At 37.6% G+C, this 19,997-nt stretch overlaps 1 protein-coding gene across 1 annotated transcript; it reads left to right on the forward strand.

The window, feature by feature from the left end:
- Window positions 1-3,467: 3,467 nt before the first annotated feature.
- On the forward strand, window positions 3,468-19,143 carry TRAT1 (T cell receptor associated transmembrane adaptor 1). Its single transcript, XM_074811853.1, has 6 exons — window positions 3,468-3,617; window positions 8,862-8,972; window positions 10,628-10,664; window positions 12,000-12,061; window positions 14,553-14,611; window positions 15,833-19,143. Exons 2-6 carry the CDS (start codon window positions 8,870-8,872, stop codon window positions 16,097-16,099), a joined length of 528 nt encoding a protein of 175 aa, XP_074667954.1. The 5' UTR covers window positions 3,468-3,617; window positions 8,862-8,869; the 3' UTR covers window positions 16,100-19,143.
- The last annotated feature ends 854 nt before the right edge of the window (window positions 19,144-19,997 follow it).

Below are 19,997 nucleotides of genomic sequence, written 5' to 3' on the forward strand. Positions count from 1 at the left end.
AGGAAGGATTCAGGAAGGCTCTTCAATTTCTTAGGGTGGAGGAAAGGGAAGGTACAAACTTTGAAATTACTTTCAGGTCAATAAGGGTGAAAATACCTTTCCCTTGAGATTTCCAGTTATGTACAGCAAATTCCAGGTTTGGACGAGACTGTTGGGAACCACTAAAGTATTGTTACCTTTTTAAGAAACCATAGTAAAATGTTCCATCCTGCCATGGTTCATCCAGAACCAGAAAAGCACTTTAAATATATAAATCCTAGTAAAGGTCTTGTTTCTGGAGACTTGCTGATCTCCTCTGTTGGGATCTCAGCAATATTATAGTTTTTCCTTGGTCAGCCACTGCCTTAGCTCCATGCTCCTTGGCAACAGTCTGCTATCTCATCAAAGAAATTAGATATAGATATCTAACATGTTTGGCTGCTGCCACATATTTCCTTCCTCAAAAAATTAGTATAAATCTTCCAGTTTCACATATACCACTGATGCATAAATATACAAGTTGAAGGAACTTCATGGTAAGTGTGAGTTACCACCTCCTAGAACATGAGTACTTAACACAGACACTGCCAGATTTTCTATTCCATTCTGTAGATAACACCATGTATTTTCAAGAAAAAACCCCAACCCTACATTCATAATGTACTTCCTCCCTACACTAATATCAAGCTTAGAAAGACTCAGCTAAGCCCAGAGAAAGAAATTCAAGATCCACTCTCTCCCTTTCTAAGTATGGCTTCCCTTCCCAACACAGAGTGGTCTTTCATGCCTACTTTAGGACGCTTCTGCTTGTCTTTCCCTAAAACAACAAACAAAATACTACTTTATAAACTCTTTTTTCACTTTGTCAATTGATCTCTCAGTCAGCTTCACTCGATCACCCAAGACTTCTGCCAAACAGTGCTGTTTGTTTGACTCCATTTGAGCACAGACTTACTCCTTCATGTACCTCTGTGCACATCAGTATTTAATAGTACTCCATTTACCTTCTTCAAGAACTTAAATAGCAAGAGCTATTTCCAGCCAAGTCGGATGTCCACTTGACATATAGATTCTTATCTTGGATACATCAGCAGCATATGTTTACCAAAGATCACATAAGTAACTAAGCAGTCAGAGATACTTTCCCAGAATATGCACCCAGCAGTTTATAGCTTAGGGACTTTCAAAAGAAGAGGAAATGTCTTTGTACGTGATAGATGTGGATGGAGTAGCATTACCTTATGTCATGTCTTTCTAAACTTAGGCACGATTTGTTCTTGTCTTTATTATCCTGAATAACAGCAATTCAAGCAGACTACTGGCTCACTAAGTTTTTTAACATAGCACCGATACAAAGGCCAAGAAAGAAAAATAAGAAGTATATTCATAAAATCCACATTCACGATGGATTTTACAGCCTGTAGTGAATAATTTCTTGCTATTTAATGGAGCTTTCAGTCTATTGCAGGCTGCCCAAAATAACCTACTAAGCTTATGTCCAATCCAATAGACCTCGCTTCTGCAGCCAGTCAAAGCTGATACTGTACAAGAATGGTTTGCTCTTGGAGAGCAGAATTATTAACACACCACCAGGACTACAAACCCAGAAGTCCCCTGCTGCATTCTCAGTGTTCACCTTTCCATTATGCCCCTAATTATCTCCAAAGGAGTTTATTCCTTGTAAGCTTCTTGTTCAGACCGATAAACATTTCATTCTGAATCCTCTGCAGATGTCGGATTTACTTCTTGTGCTCTTAGCTGAGGAACTAAGCAACTGTCTCAATTTTTACAAGGCATATCTCTCATTCTCTCCAGCTTCCCTCTCAGTTCAGGATCCTTCTTTTTCTTAACAAGAGGCCTCCTCTTGAGATGCATACTCTCATCAGATCACCCAGGAGTCTTCTGTTCACTTGATCCTACAACATGGAGCTGCTAAATCCAGTCGTTATAACTGGTCAAGTCCTTCTCCTCCCCTAGGCTCAAGACAATCCCTTCAAACATATGAATTGCAGTCTCCGCAAAAATGGAGCTCTTTCCTGCTTAAAGCACAGTTTAGACTAAAGATCATAGAATGTATCACTTACTGAAAGGAGCTCTAGTTCTATATCCTGGTTTTCAGTGAAATGTGATGGACCCATGCTTTTTAGTTTAACAATGAGAAATTTTGATTCTACTCTTATTTATGAGTGGGGTGTCTAAACTCAATTGCTGGCAAATGCCAAAGCTATGTCCACTTTAAAACAGTGTAGTTTTTCATGCAATTTTTCATCATAATAATTACAACCTCAAAACCAGTATAAAATGTAAGAATTCCAGATATTTTCAATAATTTTATATTAATTGCTCCTCATCAGCTCACTTCATTATGATAGAGATCTGAGTAGATAAGAGTCTATAACACCTTTGGAAGCAAATAGAAGCGTATAGTATATTAATCAAGGCTAACCTTCATGTCATAACCACATGCTCCTTCACGTTCAAATAAAATGCTAATCCAGTAAATTATTTCTTAAGCCTTGATTGAAGGCAGTTAATATAAAAATAATATTCCAAAGTAATAAAATCCCAAATAAACATACACTGCAAAGGACATTTTCTCACATAAGAGACTTTCTCAAAGAGCAATGTTTTACACTGCTCCTTAGGCTACACTGAGGGCTATTTCAATGTACGTATTCCAAAAAGACAAACATAGTCACATGATTCACTTTTTCTCCTAAGAAACCCGTCCTGCTTCTACATTATGAATAACTGGAAATAAGACCGTGCTCTGCAAAAAAACCCAAAACCTCAGAATTTAACAGAAAGATTCTTTGAAAGTCCTCAGAGTGCAAGCTTCCTCTGGAAGAAGCTACTCTGATGTTGAGAATAAAATGGCTTCTCTACCCAAACACAGGCACGTTTCATTAGATTTTAAAGACACACAGTAAGCCACATGCTGACTTACCCTCTCTTTCCACAACTGTTCTGGATTGTGGAAAATTCATAGACTTTAAAGAATGGAGAAAGGATATTATGATGATATCCTAACCTGACCTTCCAGAGCTGGCAATGGTATAATTTCTGGATCACGTCTCTGAATTCCAGTTCAGCTAAACTGTAGGCTCTCTCAGCAATGGGCTTTGAGACTTGTTTCAGAAACCTCAAGAGATAAAGAGCCAAATAGCACTTCTAGGTAAAATAGTTCTGTAATTTAGTTTAAAATGTATCTAAATACTTTTGTTGAATTCAACATAATGTCACAAACAGGAAGACTTAGAGTATGGGTCTCATGAATGTTACAAAAGAAGGTTTGTGTCACATAAAATGGAACTAATAGCTCTGTACGTGCTCATCTGTGGCAAGACAGGTGGATTATCAGTGCAAGTGCACACATAAATATTTTATTCCTCTCTTGCAGGCAAATACTGAAGGAGACCGTCAGTTTTCTGGTGAGGTTATAAAAGCCTGAACCACATATCCTGTTTGTAAGAAAGCAGGTGAAAAAAAAGGCTGGAGACCTTTAAGACTGACAGCAACTCTAGAGATAGATTCATGCTGCCAGGTCCAAGACAAAAGAGCATCCAAGATCTGCCAACATAACTTGATTTCCTGTTGGATAAAGGGGCGGGGAGTATTCCTAGAAACAACAAAACCAGGTAAGAGTTAACTTTTCGGTATTATAAACTTGCAAACAAAGGAGTAGTAAAAACACACTATGGTAGATTATCAGTCTTCCAAGAAGGTTGCTCAGGGTTCTGAAGTCAAATTATTAATAGTAATCATGATGACTTGAGTCATCATCAACAACTTAAACCTTCATTAATTAAGGTTTGTTAATGAAGACTAAGTATTGGCATTAGTTTTGTGTTTAAAATATTTACTGTACTGAGGGCTTCTTTTTCTACAGTGCGCTGCTTCCCTTCTGAAGTATGAAGTTGATATCTTACAAAGCAATTAGTTGTGCACTAATTAATTGCAGTTTAAGGAATCCATTCTGGAGGATTAATCCTGTCTTAAAAACTCACACAGGTGGAAGCATCTTTAATGCTAATTTAACATTCATCAATTTCTTAATGGGTTTATTTTTCTAAGGGTCATTAGTACAGAATATTATTTATTTCACCATTGAAAATTGGAAAGGGGAGGGAAAGCTAATTTTATCTCATCTTTGACAAATTTGCAGACAGAAGCAACAGGAAACAAACCATTTTGTTCTCCAGATCATCATCTTAAATCTGGTAGAGCCCAAACTGATTAATTTGGTTCTATGAACGATGAGTTGATACCGTAGATGTCACGTCCAGCTAGACAGGTATCTATATTCCCCACCTCATGTGCCTTTTCTGTAGGAAAAACTGATAGAAGTATGATATCTTCCTGTTATGCTTTGTGATGGATTCTCTAAACAAAATACATTAGAACAAGAAGGAATGAAACTTAGTACTTCTGCTACCTATTCTCATGCTGTTAGGAGGACAAACACCTATTTCTGTCCCTGAAATCTTAAATCTGGCCCCTTTCCCAAAGGTAGGTGCATGATTATGACCACTTTGAGTTGCAATAACATTGAATTGCAGGAAAGATTAGAATGTTTTGGCGGCTTTTGTTTGTTTGGTTTTTTTTTTTTGTTTGTTTCCTTCTTCATTCTGTTCTGCTGTTCATTACAGAATAATGAACCCTGCAAAGAGAAACCTAAGAACGAGTGACCAAAAGTCTATTTATTCCCGTGTCCTGTCTCTGTTGGTGGAGAAAGTTGACAATAGATTTAAAAAGGAGAAAAAGCGTAATTAACTATGCCTTTAGAAAGTCTCGTTTGCCTGTATTTTGCTGTGTGAATATAGTACCTTTAGTTTATAGCAGTGTAAAATATACTAAGAGGAGGTGAGTAACCCCATCCCTGAAGTCAGAAAAGCAAAAACATCATCCAAATGGAGTAAATTACCTAAGGTAGATGTTCTACTCAGATGCAATTCCAAGTTTGACCGTGCTTCCAAACAGAAATGAAAGAACAGCAAAATAGGAATGTATAATTAATATTAGAGATATTCTGGTATTAGGTATTCAAAATACTGTCATCTTTATAATGATTAAATGTAGTACTTCCCCCACTCACACATTCCAGCTTCGTAAAACAAGAATTGTTGTCCTTCTCATGAAACCTTTGGCTATATGATGAACTCTTTTCTTTCAGAGTAGCACATTACTTTAAGAACAGCTTCAATGTGATTTCTAATGAACTACTATCACTCTTAGGTTTTTCCATCGCAGATAGACTGTCGTAGAAAACCCTGATGGAATTCGAGCTTATTTTATTAGAATCATAGTGCAATATTCCCAGGGGCCTAATTTTTCCTTAGGACCGTTTTTCAAAGATATAACAAATTTTTTTAAAATATTCAATTTATGGCAGTTGTGTGAGAATGCCCCTGAACCCAGTGCTACAGGTTCTTTGGAATAAATATGTCACATGTAAAAAATAATAGTCTGGTTTTGTTCCATTTGACAGTAGATGACTTGAATGAGAATTAAAAATAGAGAAAAGAAGAAAAGACACTATTTCAGAACAGACTATAATTAGCCTAGTAGACTTCTCATTCCATTTCTTTGTCACTCTCCATCCACGGTTACCTTATCTTTTTTTGTCATTAGCACAACTGTCACAGGTTGTATCTGCTCTTATATGTATAGGGACAGCAGTGTAGTTATTTGAGGAGGCAAATTGTTCTTCACTCAGGTATTCAGCTTTCCTTCTACAGCTGCTGTTGACAAAGTAGTAAATATTTAAATAATGCAGTTGCAAATAGCTATCATATTGACAACGACTATAAGGGTCGTACAAGAACACCTGGGAAAGAGCTGGGAGTTGTATATCTGTAAAGATAAGATGTAAAATCAAAATCTCTCATATTTCTTACTTGGAAAGTAAGATTAACTTGAAACTGATGTTAGAAAAACATAAAGCACTCAGAGCAGCACCAGCATGTCTCTGATCAAGGCCTTTACTATCGTTTTATGGGGTAAACAAAAACTGCTGTTGTTTCTGAAATATAGTGTTGTCTGACAAACAAATAGCTCACATTGCAATGACAAAAAGAATTTAAAAATAAGATACTGAAGTCACACATATGTTTGTATACATTCTACTGAAATACAAGCAGATGTTTAAGTCAGAGTTGTGAAAAATAAATTTAAAAATAAACTAAGTTGTCAACTAGAAATAAATTTAAATGTTGTTTTCCTAATCTCCCCACACCCATGCAGTTTTCTAAGTCATGTTTAAGAAAGAACTATAGATTGTGAGGTTTAAAACATTGGTACATTTTATCAGAAATCCATGTTTCATATATTTTTAAAGGCCTAGAGAAGTGGGATTGCTCAAATACTGTAGAAGTTAAACTTCAAACTGAAAAGGGAAACAACTTTTTTTCCCAATCTCTACTGTTTTCCAGATGATAATTCCTATTTAAATCAGAAGCTGAAGCATGAAATAATACTTGTCATCAAAAACTTGGTTTCCTCCTCCACTTCACTTAAGGGACGAAAACATTCAAATTGAAACTGAGTTCTCCTTCTGCTCTGGAAACAACAAGGAAAAATAGGATTACTAACTCAGAAAGATAAATGACAGCATTCAGTATCAAGAAAAATGTACATACTTAGGTTGGAACTGTATTTTAGGTATCTACTCACTCTTTTTAGTCTAATGAATCACAGGGTTGTAGTCTCTATCAGAGTTGCATGTGCTTCCCTTCTCTTAGGCCACAATACTGCTTTTGCTCCCTAGAATTAAAAAAGAGTTTGTAGGAAAAGAAATACAAAACAAACACAAGAAAAATGGAAAACAATTACTACAGAAAAGATAAAAGGACAGGAGAAGAAGGAAGAATTACTCTTATTATTTAGGCACTACACTGAGACTTAAAAGCTCTTGCCTTTGACATAGACTTCTTGTAGTTTTGGACAGGTTGCATAGGATGCAAATGTTGAGTGACCAATTGTAGAGTAGCCAGGTTCCAAACACTGGTGGTTCTGGATGTGGCTTGATAACATCTTCTCGAGGTAGGATCTCCCTTTCGTTTAATTCCTTCTCTGGAAAATTGGAATAACATATAGCTGCTTCATGGGGGTGTTGTCTCTCTTCATGAATGTCATTACAAAAAAGTGCCTTTCAACATGGAAAGTAGTATTGCAGTGATGGAGGAGCCTCAAACACCTTTGGGAGAACTCAAGCAGGAGAAAAGAAAGGGATGGAAATTGGATGTTCAGTATGAAAGGAAGGATGAACAGCCACTGGAAGTACCATGTGCAAAAACCAGTTACAAGTCTGTCAGAAAGTTATAGCTTATTTATTTGCTCTGTTTTGTTCCCTTTAAAAGAGAGTTCTGATGAGAAAGGAAACCTGCATCATAGAATCCCATGTGATTTGTGATTTTTTTACTACCAAGGATTATCTTATCTTGTTTCATCATCATCATCAAAACATCTGTGCCTTGGAATATAACAAAACTAAAAGAGCTTTTGCAACACCAGCATAATTAGGGAACAAAACCCATAAGGGGCAGTTCCTAAAATGAGCTGGAGCAGGTCAGCCAAGAACAAAGCTCTGTCTTCTCAGTGGGAACAAATGTATTGCCTGCCACCACCCCTGGCCAGCGACATCAGGAAGTGTATTCCTGTACTCTTTTACCTCGGCTTTCCTTTAAGAAGCAAATGAAATGTCAGCCTCCTGAAGGAATCCAGCTACATCAAAACCAAATAAGTATATTAAGGATCTGCTCAAATCTCACTCTGACACCATCATCCAGTCTCTCCCCTTGACTGCCTTGCTCCAGTTAGACTTTTTTGTACGGTATTAGTGGAGTGAATTAGTTTTTGGGACCAGGCTTTATTTCAAACACTCCAAATCTAGAAGAACATGAAACATGCCTTTGGGAAAAGTGAAAAATCTAGCTTCAAGCTCCTTTCACCCATGAATTTGGCTCAGCATTTCCTGTCAAGGAAGGGTTTTGCAGGCCATTTGCAGCAATGCTGATCATTTTGGCCGTTAGACTGTCACAGATAGGCTATTTTCTTCAGCATGGTTTGTGATGGAAAATTTATATGAGCTAGGTTAATTGAAGAATTAATTAAACGACAAAATATCTTTGGTGCAGAGGGGTTCCTTCCTGTGTTTCTAACAGGACTCCAAGGAGGGGCAAGTTCAGTGCAAAAGAAGGCATTGTGCAATTAAGTTGACCCACCTTTTATCAAGGGATTCTTTAGGAGCTGTTTGGGTTTTTCACTGCAGCAGTTCTGGGGGGTTCACTGGTTCCCATGCTTTGCCACTACATCCTCTGCTTTCTCAGGAAGGAGGGCGAAGATATGAGTACAAGTAAGTGGTTTTAATAGGAGATGCAAGAAAACACGTAACCAACCTTTGAAATCTGTTGCAGGGGTTAAAACCTGATGGTCTTAGCTATTATTCAGAGACATTTCCAGTGAGGCAAGATGACTTGACTGAATTAATCTTCAGAACTACATACATGAGCTCTAGAATGTAGCCAAAAATATCCTGCAAATAGTAAGTTAAAGACAGTTACAAAAATAATTTCAAAGGTATTCACTAAAATGACTTTTTTCTTTAGCAGTTTCTGATTTTTACTACATCTTACAGGCAACCCAATAGCCCAGCCTTTGCCTGAATTCCTATTTAACAGCAGTTCTGCTAAGAGTTTATTAATGTTGCTTTCTTATTATTTAGCATCTGGTTTTGATATTAATTATTTAGCTTATATAGCAATGGCTGTCACAGAGTAAACAACAAAATAGCCGTTTCAATTACAGAAAGCAAAAATCAACCAACCACAAAGAATACAGTAAAACTGTTAGACAACACAAACTATACAATTATTTTCTTTCAGTTACAGAAATGGACTGCCATTTTTCTGTCTGGGCAGTTTTGGCCTTTCTGAGCTTGTCTCTGGTTGTTTCGTTGATACTGAACATTTCACACTATATGAAAAAGAAGAAAGGTAAGTAATGTCTCTCTGTAAGAAATGGACTATGAGAGTTTAAAGTGTCTGTAGAGAAAGCCATCATTGCTGGGGGATTGCAAGACAACAAATTCATTCTTTTGAATCTTAAAGCTATCTTTTGGCAAGAATGATTCTAAGTAGAGAGGATGCAACTTTTAAAAATTTTGAGGAGAGTCAGGTATGATTACAGAGTGATTGCTAGCTGCCCAATCTGCTGCTAAAAATAGCTACCCAAAGCCATTCTCTGAAGACAAACCAACAGAACATGTACAAGGTGATGGATTTAGTTCTGGCTAAATCTTTATTTTTAAAGTATGTTTTTAACGCCTGTAATGTCCTTTTTTTAAGTGTACTTTTCATGTAACTGGTTATTATTTGTACTTTAATTTAAAAATTATTTTAAGTAGCTGCACTGATACAAAATACCTTTGAGAAAATTTTCCCCTCCTAAAATTTAAGAATGTTTATTTGAATTTCAGATTTCATACACATTTTATGCTTAATCAGTTTATTTTAGAAAAAATTTCTAACTGCTTTTCATCATGGGATCCTAATGTAGCTCTCAAACCAATGTGTGACCCACAATAAGTAACTGATTTGTTTAATTTATGTTAAAGGGTGACTACAGTCATACTGTGGTTTTGGTTAAAATTAACTATGACTTCTTTCACAGAATCGATTATGGCAGTGCAACCTCTCTCATGCATACAATTCTATAGTTATTAAGTTGTACAATCCTCGCCACTCACATTCAGGGAAAAACGCCTTTTACACAGGGAAAACTGCACCTGTGCTATATGCGCCTGGGTGGGCAGGCAAACACTGGTGGATTCAACCATGTTAAACACGCATACATACATAATCTACATAAACAGAGGGCCTATGTATGCTATGCTATTAAGCTGAACTCACCACGTAGAAGAGAATTAGATTATTACAGGATATTAAAAGAGCTGCTGGAGTGCTGCAGGATGGGTGGGTACCTTTTTGGTTTATTTTGTCTTTTAGTGCTACTAGGCAGATATTTTTATGATGAAAAAATCACAGTCATTTACAAAACTAACCTTGAGCAAGGTTTCAGTCAAGTTGGCATTGCTCATGGAATCAGAGCTTACTGCAGTAAATTCTGGAGTCCTGGAGCAGAGGATAGAAAGTCAGGCACTCCTGAGCTATTAATCAAGCTCTAGCAATAAATCTCTTTGCAGCCATTGCCTTTCTGCTTAAATTTCTTCATCTGTGTGAATCACGGGATATCTCTCTTTCAAAGAGACAAGAAACAGAACTAGTAAAATAAATAAACCCTTCACCTTGTAATATAAACACATGATGCACCTCCCTAGGCAGAGAAAAAGATGAGGTAGAAGCAGGAGGAAATAAGGAATTAATCGTATGTGTTACAATACATTTTTTGCGTCTTGTAAACTAATGTAGGTTTTGCAGCCACAGCCCAGCGTCAAAACACAAACATTTCCTGTATTAGTCTAAAGTATTTGAGAAAAGCAGGGGGACAACTGAAAGTCCTGAGAGCCAAGAGCTTTCAGTTTTACTCTCTACAGTGAAATCAAAAGCGTGTCAGTTGAGACAATTATCTCAAGTGTTCTAAGACAGCATGTTTCATTTTCTCTTATTTTTTTTTTTAACAAATTTTCCAGCTAAAATGTATAAAGACTATGAAGACAACAGTCCAAGGTAAGTTGAATAAAAAAGTTTCTTTCTGGCAAAGATGAAATAAGCAATAAATAATGACAGATATCTTTGGAGGGATGGTGTAGAGGAAACATCCAATATCTCAAGCAGCCTGCCTGGGAACATCAGAGAACAGGATGGTTGTGAAAAAAAGAGTTTTCCAAAGAAAAGAGGAAAAAAAAATAATGTGGGAGAGATGTACTCATCATTTTATCAATGAAATAATTGCGTGTTAATATGATAATTTTATATACTGAAGGAGGTGCAAGATGTCGAGCTAAACTCTATTTATTATGTCTCAAAGTCAATGAATCTATAATACTTCTAAAGAACACTCAGGAAACAATAATATATTATAACTCTATATATTATATTATTGTTTTCTGCTATTTAATACCTGTGGAGCAATAATTTACATGTATTTATGTTTCATACTCTTTGTTTACACATGGTGTTCAAAAGCAATAAAATAGAGTCTGTTTACAGCTGCTGGATATCTCATGATCTGTTACAAGTCTGTTTCTCTTGTTCCATATTAAAAAAAACCCAAACTTTAGAAAAGAGAGATGGGAAGTCTCATCTCAACCCAAATATAAAAGGCCCTTGAAGAAAAATACAAAGGCCTCCACCTGTTTCCCAAAACCAATCCTCAATTACAAATTTACTTGAAGTTGGGAAGTCTCTTTGTCTATTACTGCCTGTTTAGTTGAAAAATACCACTGAAAAAGTGATGTTAGATTGCACTACTTAATTCCCTTGATGAGGCACAGTATAGGGATGCAACAGGAACAAGGTTACACAGGGCTCACCACTAACAATTCCCATTTTACAAATGTGTTTAAAAACATTTTCAGGCAACACCAGGTAATGAAACAGAGAATACCATTAAAAATCCAAAGCTGAACTTTGCATTAGTCTAGTTGTGTCGAGATAAGTATTTTAGTTAAATCAAGAGTGGACCTTATAAGAACTTTGCTCCCAAAGACCCATTTAGTGCTATAGTTTGCACTGGAAAGTGGTCTCAGAGGACATGAACTGGATTCCTTTCAATGATCATTAATATTTCTAGAACTATGTCTATCAGTAGCTTAGTAGTCTTGAGATTAGCCTTATACTTAAGTAAGTTACAGAAAAGAAGAGTTCAATTCTTGGCTAGGTTAAAAATCTCTCTTCAGAATACAGATATTTCTGGCCCCCCTCCCATAATTTTGGTCTTGTTTCTTAGATCATATACAATCTGCTGTTGCTATATGTGTGTAAAATGTTTAGAGTAGAATAGTGGGGTCCTAAATAAAGCATGTTCTGTGATTTAAAGATATTTTTCCATTCTCTTTCTAGCTATGATGACTATTACACAGAAGATGACCCAGTTTATGGGAATCTCAATCAAGATATTTTAGGTAAGGTTGTAAGCAATCTCAGGATATTTTAGGTAGGAACATGTATCTGTTCAGAGGCTATAATAAATCACAGAATCACAGAATCATCTAGGTTGGAAAGGACCTTGAAGATCATCCAGTCCAACCATTAACCTAGCACTGACCGTTCCCAACTACACCATATCCCTCAGCGCTATGTCGACCCGACTCTTAAACACCTCCAGAGATGGGGACTCCACCACCTTCCTGGGCAGCCCATTCCAACGCCCAACAACCCGTTCTGTAAAGAAATGCTTCCTAATGTTCAGTCTAAACCTTCCCTGGAGCAACTTGAGGCCATTCCCTCTTGTCCTATCACTTGTTACTTGGTTAAAGAGCCTCATCCCCAGCTCTCTGCAACCTCCTTTCAGGTAGTTGTAGAGGGCGATGAGGTCTCCCTCAGCCTCCTCTTCTCCAGACCAAACACCCCCAGTTCCCTCAGCCGCTCCTCGTATGACATGTGCTCCAGACCCTTCACCAGCTTCGTTGCCCTTCTCTGGACACGCTCGAGTCATTCAATGTCCTTTTTGTAGTGAGGGGCCCAAAACTGAACACAGTCATCGAGGTGCGGCCTCACCAGTGCCGAGTACAGGGGTAAGATCCCTTCCCTGTCCCTGCTGGCCACGCTATTGCTGATGCAAGCCAGGATGCCATTGGCCTTCTTGGCCACCTGGGCACATTGCTGGCTCCTGTTCAGCCGGCTGTCAATCAACACCCCCAGGTCCCTCTCTGACTGGCAGCTCTCCAGCCACTCCTCCCCAAGCCTGTAGCGCTGCTGGGCGTTGTTGTGGCTGAAGTGCAGCACCCGGCATTTGGCCTTATTGAACCTCCTACAGTTGGCCTTAGCCCATCGCTCCAGCCTGTCCAGGTCTCTCTGCAGAGCCTCCCTACCCTCGAGCAGATCAACACTCCCACCCAACTTGGTGTCATCTGCAAACTTACTGAGGGTGCACTCGATCCCCTTGTCTAGATCATCAATAAAGATGTTAAACAGGAGTGGCCCCAAAACTGAGCCCTGGGGGACACCACTTGTGACCGGCCGCCAACTGGATTTAACTCCGTTCACCACAACTCTTTGGGCCCGGCCATCCAGCCAGTTTTTTACCCAGCAAAGCGTATATATGGTTATAAAGCAAAATGCATGGTTAAAGCAAAATGTATGGTTATAAGCTGACCTACCAACATTTTCTGTGTTTCTCAACTAGCAAACTTGAGAATCTACCCCTTTTTAGTTGCCGTATTAATACCTGCTTGGGATAGAACTGCAAGCCGTCATACTGCACATTATGCATAATACATACTCTCATTTGTAAGACCAGATCTCATACTGAATTTATGGTTAATGGTTGGACTAGATGATCTTCAAGGTCTTTTCCAACCTAGATGATTCTGTAATTCTGTGAATTTGATTTTTTACATCCAAATGATCCTGTTCAGCCAAATATCTCAAAACCAAGAGCTTTTCTACATGTAAAGCTGTACCGGTTGAAATAACAGCTTCATCCCCACATGTTAAAGCACTCTAAGACATGTATTACTCACTGCCCAAAGTCAGTGCTCCTACAGAAGTTGGCAGAAACAAACACATACCAGTTCTCTGCTGTAGCTGTCCACAGAGCATCAGTGACGTTGACAAATACGCTGAAACAGGCCCAGCAGGTGAATGGTGGGCAGACATAGCTTTTCTCTGTTTTACTGGGCTGAACTTAATAATCCTTGGCAGAGATATACCACATCATATGGCATCATACAACTGCAGCTAGAGCTAGATATGCTGAGGGTATGTCTCTCAAAGCTCTTCTGGTGTTAAAGCAGTATTTAAGTAACATGAACACAACTTTTTTGCTAGTCTTATTTAGGGTTAAACAAAACTAAAGTATTTGAACTGTGGGGAAAAAAACACAAACCCAACCTTTTCATACAGGGCTTGCATAAATTTAACTAAGTCAACACTCAAACGCATTGACACTACAAAAGTCTGAAAACTGTAATCTGTTTTACTGATGGCTAAAATGAGATACGGCATGAGAAAATAACCTGCACCAAATTTACAGAAAACTGAAAGTAGAGTCAGGAATGGAATTTAATCACCAGCTGATGCAACTCACAGCCTCTCTCTCAGCCAAAGAAAAGATTGCCTATGCTAAAAAATACATCGGTATGTGGTTACCCCTAACTGCAATATGTCTGCCTAGCAGTCTAAAATGATGCCCACTTAGTGAATAATGAGAAACTTCCCATCCATATGAACAGAAAATGATTTTCATTTTCACCACGTGTGTCTGAATTTCTAAGCTATTCAGCCCTCTATAAATAGAGGGAGAGATCTGTGTAATTTCAAAACAAAACAAACTTCTACCAATGTAAACTGGGGGGAGTTTGTTCTGTAACAGGGAGGATCTGTTGATCTGATCTTTTAAGACTTGATAGCATGTCTTAATAACTAAAACTTTTCTACTTTGAAAAATTATAGAGGAATGTTGTTACGAGCAGATGAAGTCCCAGCCTCAAAGGCCAGTTAACCAACTACAGGTATTTTTAATTTTACTTCTGGATTTCTGAATTAGGGTAGCGTGGTCTGTCTCAGAGTTCTTGTGTTTATCCCATAACAATAGATAACAATAATCTTCACACTGCTCATCACAAAAATTACCATGTGTTAGTGTCTCAGTTCATCAGGGAATTTAAGCATAGACTTGACCCTTCATTCAATCTGGGTCATTAACGAGGGAGCGGGATAATTATAGACAGCTCATTTTCATCCATATGGCATGATAAAACTCAGTCACAGGCATGCAGATCAGGCTGAATTAAGCCTGCATCTACTGCCATGACTTATGTAAAGAATTAATTTTATTTATTTTGGACATCAACCAAGTGAAAACACAAGCTGTATCACATGATAATCATGAGTTTGACTGGCTCTCTCCTGCCTAGCACAAAATCTATATGCCTTAACAGATGAAAGAAGACTGTCTATTGATTTGTATTTTGTTGAGATACCTGGCTGCCTGAAAGCATGCAAGCTTCAACTGAAATTTGTCTGTAATTGAAGCATTCGTAGCATCAATTTCCTGAGTTGTTTTCCAGGTATTTCATAAGGACTGATTTCCAGCATCTCTCTCAGAATACGTCCAGGGGGTAGAAATATTATTTTTTTTAATCTAGACATTTGCCTGCGTTAACTTCACAGAAAGAGAATAACCTTTGAAAATTCCAATGTCAAAAGTGGTTGACAATTTGTCTTGAAAGACACAAAGAGAAGCAGGGGAAAGACACACAAAGCATATATTTTGTACTAGAAACGAGATCCTATATACAGACAAGAATCACCCATCTTTGGTTTTCTGCACAAAGCCTGTGAAAAATGTTGTTGCTAACAATTGTATTCTAATTAAACAAAAAAAAAAAGTGGGAAGAAAAACAGATCAAATAATGTCTTGCATCCCAAAGAACTTGTACTGATTATATAAGCTACCCTCATTCCCCCAGAGATTCTTTCCAATAATACCTTGATGAATTTTTCCTTACTGCCACTACCCTAAGAACATGAGTCATTTACCATTAGTTACATTGGTCTGTTTTCTGTGCTGCCGCAGCTTAATAATTTCTACTTTTTACTTTTTCATTTACAGCTAGTTTGGGTAAACTTCAGCCACTGTTATGATTACAGTGTAGACATACTCAAAGTACTCTTAGACATAATTTCAAAGCAAGCATAACTACTGAATATTAAAGTGAATGTCCCTCTAGGTGGAGTCTGCCAGTCAGATGTGTTATGCCTCGCTTGATCACAGTGTCAAGGGAAAACGCAGAAAACCAAGGAGAAAGAAAAACCCTTCATTACAGGAGGATGGAGAAGAAAGATCATCTACCACCACCACGATGGCTTCCAAAGTCAGCATTTACCTCAACAGTGAGCAGCTGGCTGCTGAAAACACAGCAAATGTAGAAGCCATTCATGATGATCCCATCAGATTAATGGGTTTGATGCATACTACAGAAGGAGAGAACATTTGAAGTGGCTCCACAAACCAAATATGTAATTATAAAGTATCTGCTTGTTCATTCTGGAGGAACAGTGAATGATTAGAGATAATATCCTGGCAAACTGACATACCAAACCATGGTATAAAATGGGTAAGTGAATTGTTCCAAAGTGTCTTCCAACCATATTTATGGACTAAGCAAGAAATAAGTATAGATCCAGACTGCCACTTTGAAGGACCTGTCCTTCTGAAGATATTTTGAAAGGAAGTTGTAGAAGCTGGTATCTCAGCATTCACATGATATTAATTCCAGTCAAAATAAATCTTTTTTTTTTTAAAACAACCATCAACTTTCAAACAGTCCCAAAAGACTCACTCTGGTGTGTGTAGAGCTCTAGCAGAGTATAACTATTCTATATAGGTTTTAACATTACTTTTGGAAGGAAATCGGTTTCTTACTTGCACGCATAATGATTTAGTAGCTTTCCCAATTAAAAACTGATCTGCTGTTCAACATTGTGTACTTTCCCACTGTGACTGGTCTATGGTAATAACACAGTGTATCTAAAGCTAATTGGAGAATAATTTAACAGCTTGTTTAAAGTATAATTGTACATCTCGTAAGATTTAACAATATCCTTATATCTTTAGTATCCTTCTGTGAGTAATGCCAGAATGCATCTCAAATCTCGACTCCTCTACTAACATAATGTTGTATCCAGCTGTATTCAGGAGCCCACAAAGATATTAGCAAATGATCTGTAACAATAAATCTCCTAGGGAGGATTTTTTCCAGTATTCTATGTGATGCTTAAATTCTTATTGGGTTTTACATGGCCATTGTTACAAACTATTTGACAAAGTAGAAAAAGCTTTTTATTTCCCCAAATAATTCGCATACTGTGTGCACATTCATCTTAAGACTTTAAACTCATCAGATGATAAGCTTTTATAGACTGGGGATTTATTTTTCTATTCTTGGAGTTATTAAGTACTAGTAGGAAACAGTAAGGCATGTTGATGTAATATGCCTACCTCTAGGTGTCGGACAGTTCTGCCTTCTCAAAAGAGGATATTAGTGCCTTTAAAACCCATGCAGAGCACAGTGTCAAGGATTTAGAAACTCTCAAGCACATATAGACCCCTGCAAAGGTTTCAGGTCCTGAAGGAGATAGCCCTGAAAGCAGTTACAAGAAACAAACCAAACAAAAAGCCCACAGTACAAAGAGCCAACTCCTTTTCTAAAAGCAGAAGTGGATGGACATGTCCAGAGATGGGACAAATTTACAAAGAAAAAAAAATCTTTGTAAAAGAAACAGTTCTTTGACAGTGTGGTTCTTGTTCAGTTTAGTTCATAGTTAATGAGCCTCTTTAATGTGCCCTAGCTTCTATGCTAGACCAAAAGGAAGGGGCCAACCCCTGCAGCCAAAGCTGCCCAGTGTCACTGACTGTCTTGTGCTAGTACTTGCTTTTGTGTGCAGAAATCATATCAACATACTCTTGCTTAGACTTATGTATTGAAATTGTTTGAATAGCATTAACATGTAAAATATTTATATAAAATATTTCAATTTAGCTGGCATCAATCAAATGCAATACTCAGCCCTCTGAGATGATTAAAAGAGAAAGTTTTCTTAAACAATCTCTCAAGCAAATATGCACAGGCCCAAGAGTCCATTTGTCACTATTTGTCACTATGCAACAAGGGATGCTGTATTTTTGTTCAATACAATTTGTGCACTCTTTGTACAAAAGTTGCTATTTCCTAATTTTCTCAAAGCATTTGCACTCTTGATTATGCCTTTCCTCTAAAAATTCCAAAGTCAAAGAACTTCTATGACTTACCTAAATTCAACCTGTCTTTTCAGCCTAACCATTAATTTAATGGAAATAAAGTACACAATTTTTGCATTGAGTGTACACGTAACAGTAAGTCCACTTCATGGGATTTAGGTACCTCTAGTTTCCTCTGTATTCTTGGTCTTCATTGTTTAGTTGTTCAGCTATTTATTTATGCCAATTTCCAGCAGCTGCTTTCCCTTGCAACATAGCTTGCTAAAAGAGCCGGGCACTTCTGTAAATATTCTCCTTCAATATATACTTCCTTTCCACATTTAATCACTGCTTCCATTAAATTATTCACTGCTGCTCTCACAGACTCCACTTCAGGATCATCTTTAATGGCCTATCAACTGTTTCCAAGGCACAGTCCAGATTTAGCTTTATTCCTCCAGCTCTTTACCGTCTGTCTGCTTAAATAAGCAACTGAACGACCTATTTTTTAATGACCTTTTAGAATAGTTTTTAAATGACTACTGAATTCTTACATGAAAGAGTATATTCAATATTGCTCCATCTTCAAGCCATTAGAGAAAGACCTACATAAACTGTCATATATTAGTTAAATTCTTTATGTATAAAGAAAGTTTCATCTAATTACAACAAAATAAGGAGATGCTAGGTCTAGGTTTATACTGTCTCAGTAACCTAGCCTGTTTTTCTAGTGTTCTTTACAGAAATTTTGAAGCAGAGGGAAGCAGTGTGAAGCTGTTTTTATTAACAGTAACCTTAGCATTCAAGTATCAGTTCAATGGAACGGTGAAGAAAGAGTAAACAAGAGGAAATATGGTGGAAGAAGAAAGGCTGTTTCAAAGGGAAGAAGAACAGAGCTCAAAACAGAAGAGAGATCGAGTAGCACCATGAAACTTTTGTCGGTCTAGGACAGGAATACTCCAGTAGCCACTATAGCATCTGACAATCACTGCAGATGCATCTGCTTAAACAGTATTGTTTGGAAAAACAACACAGACTTCTGTTTATATCATACTTTTAAGAGTCTGCTGACTCAAGTGGATATTGGAGGATCAAACTATAAATAATTGGGTAACTTTCTCCCATTTTTTGCTACAGCTAGCATCAAAGAAGTGGCACTAGGATGAGCTTATCTTCCAACACCTCAAGGTTTTCCAAGAACTACCTCTTAAAATTCTTTTGAAGTAATTTTCATAGAGAAAATGAACTATTGCTATGTTGTTTAAATAAACTTACCCTCCTACCTGGGTAAACCTGCATTCAGGTTGCTGTGTAGAAGTCATATCTAGAGTCAGAACATGTCCAAAACCCAACTCCAGTTTACCTTTAAGATAATGTAGAACAGAAAACTTTAATGGAATTACGTGATCTCTCAGTACTGCTGTATCAAGAAGTACTGGGAAATGATTACCTCCACAAATCCAAGGGGGAAGGTAGTTCATAAAGCATATTCTCCACAGTTCATCCATGTCTAGAACAGGAAGAAAAATGAGCCACAAAAGCATTTTTAAAAGATAACCTTTTGTTGCTGTTGTTGAAGGAAACACAATATACAAATTATGAGGGAGAGAACATGTGTGTGTGTGTATTGCAGAAGTTCCTGTTGCAGTGTAAACCTCATTGAAGCTGGCTGCTTCTTCCATTCAAGAACAATATTTAAGATTGCAAGATCTTGGTTTTAAGAGCTAAAATTACATAAAAAACACCCGTATGCCCAGGAATGAAGTAAAGACAAAGAAAAATGATTGCTCCCTTTTCTGGAGCTCAAAAAGCTGACAAAGGGCAATGCCAATAAAACAAAGTGTACTTGACCTGACACCACTAAAACAATCTCCTTGCCAAGAAAGAATTCAGTAATGAAAACCTGTGGGACCCTGACACATCATTCTCATGTATTTGCTGTAGGTATATGTCGTGGTTTAAGCCCAGAGGGAAACTGAGCACCACACAGTTGTGTACTCACCCCTTCCCCCTCAGGGATGAGGAGAAAATAAAACAAAAGGCTGGGGAATCAAGAAAAGGACAGGGAGGGATGACTCACCTATTATGGTCACACGCAAGAACATCAATTTAATTTGAACACCACCTCCACCACCTAATTCTCCAGTCAAACAGAG

This window comes from Strix aluco, chromosome 2 (genome assembly GCF_031877795.1).
Source record: "Strix aluco isolate bStrAlu1 chromosome 2, bStrAlu1.hap1, whole genome shotgun sequence".
Classification (NCBI taxonomy): Eukaryota; Metazoa; Chordata; class Aves; order Strigiformes; family Strigidae; genus Strix; species Strix aluco.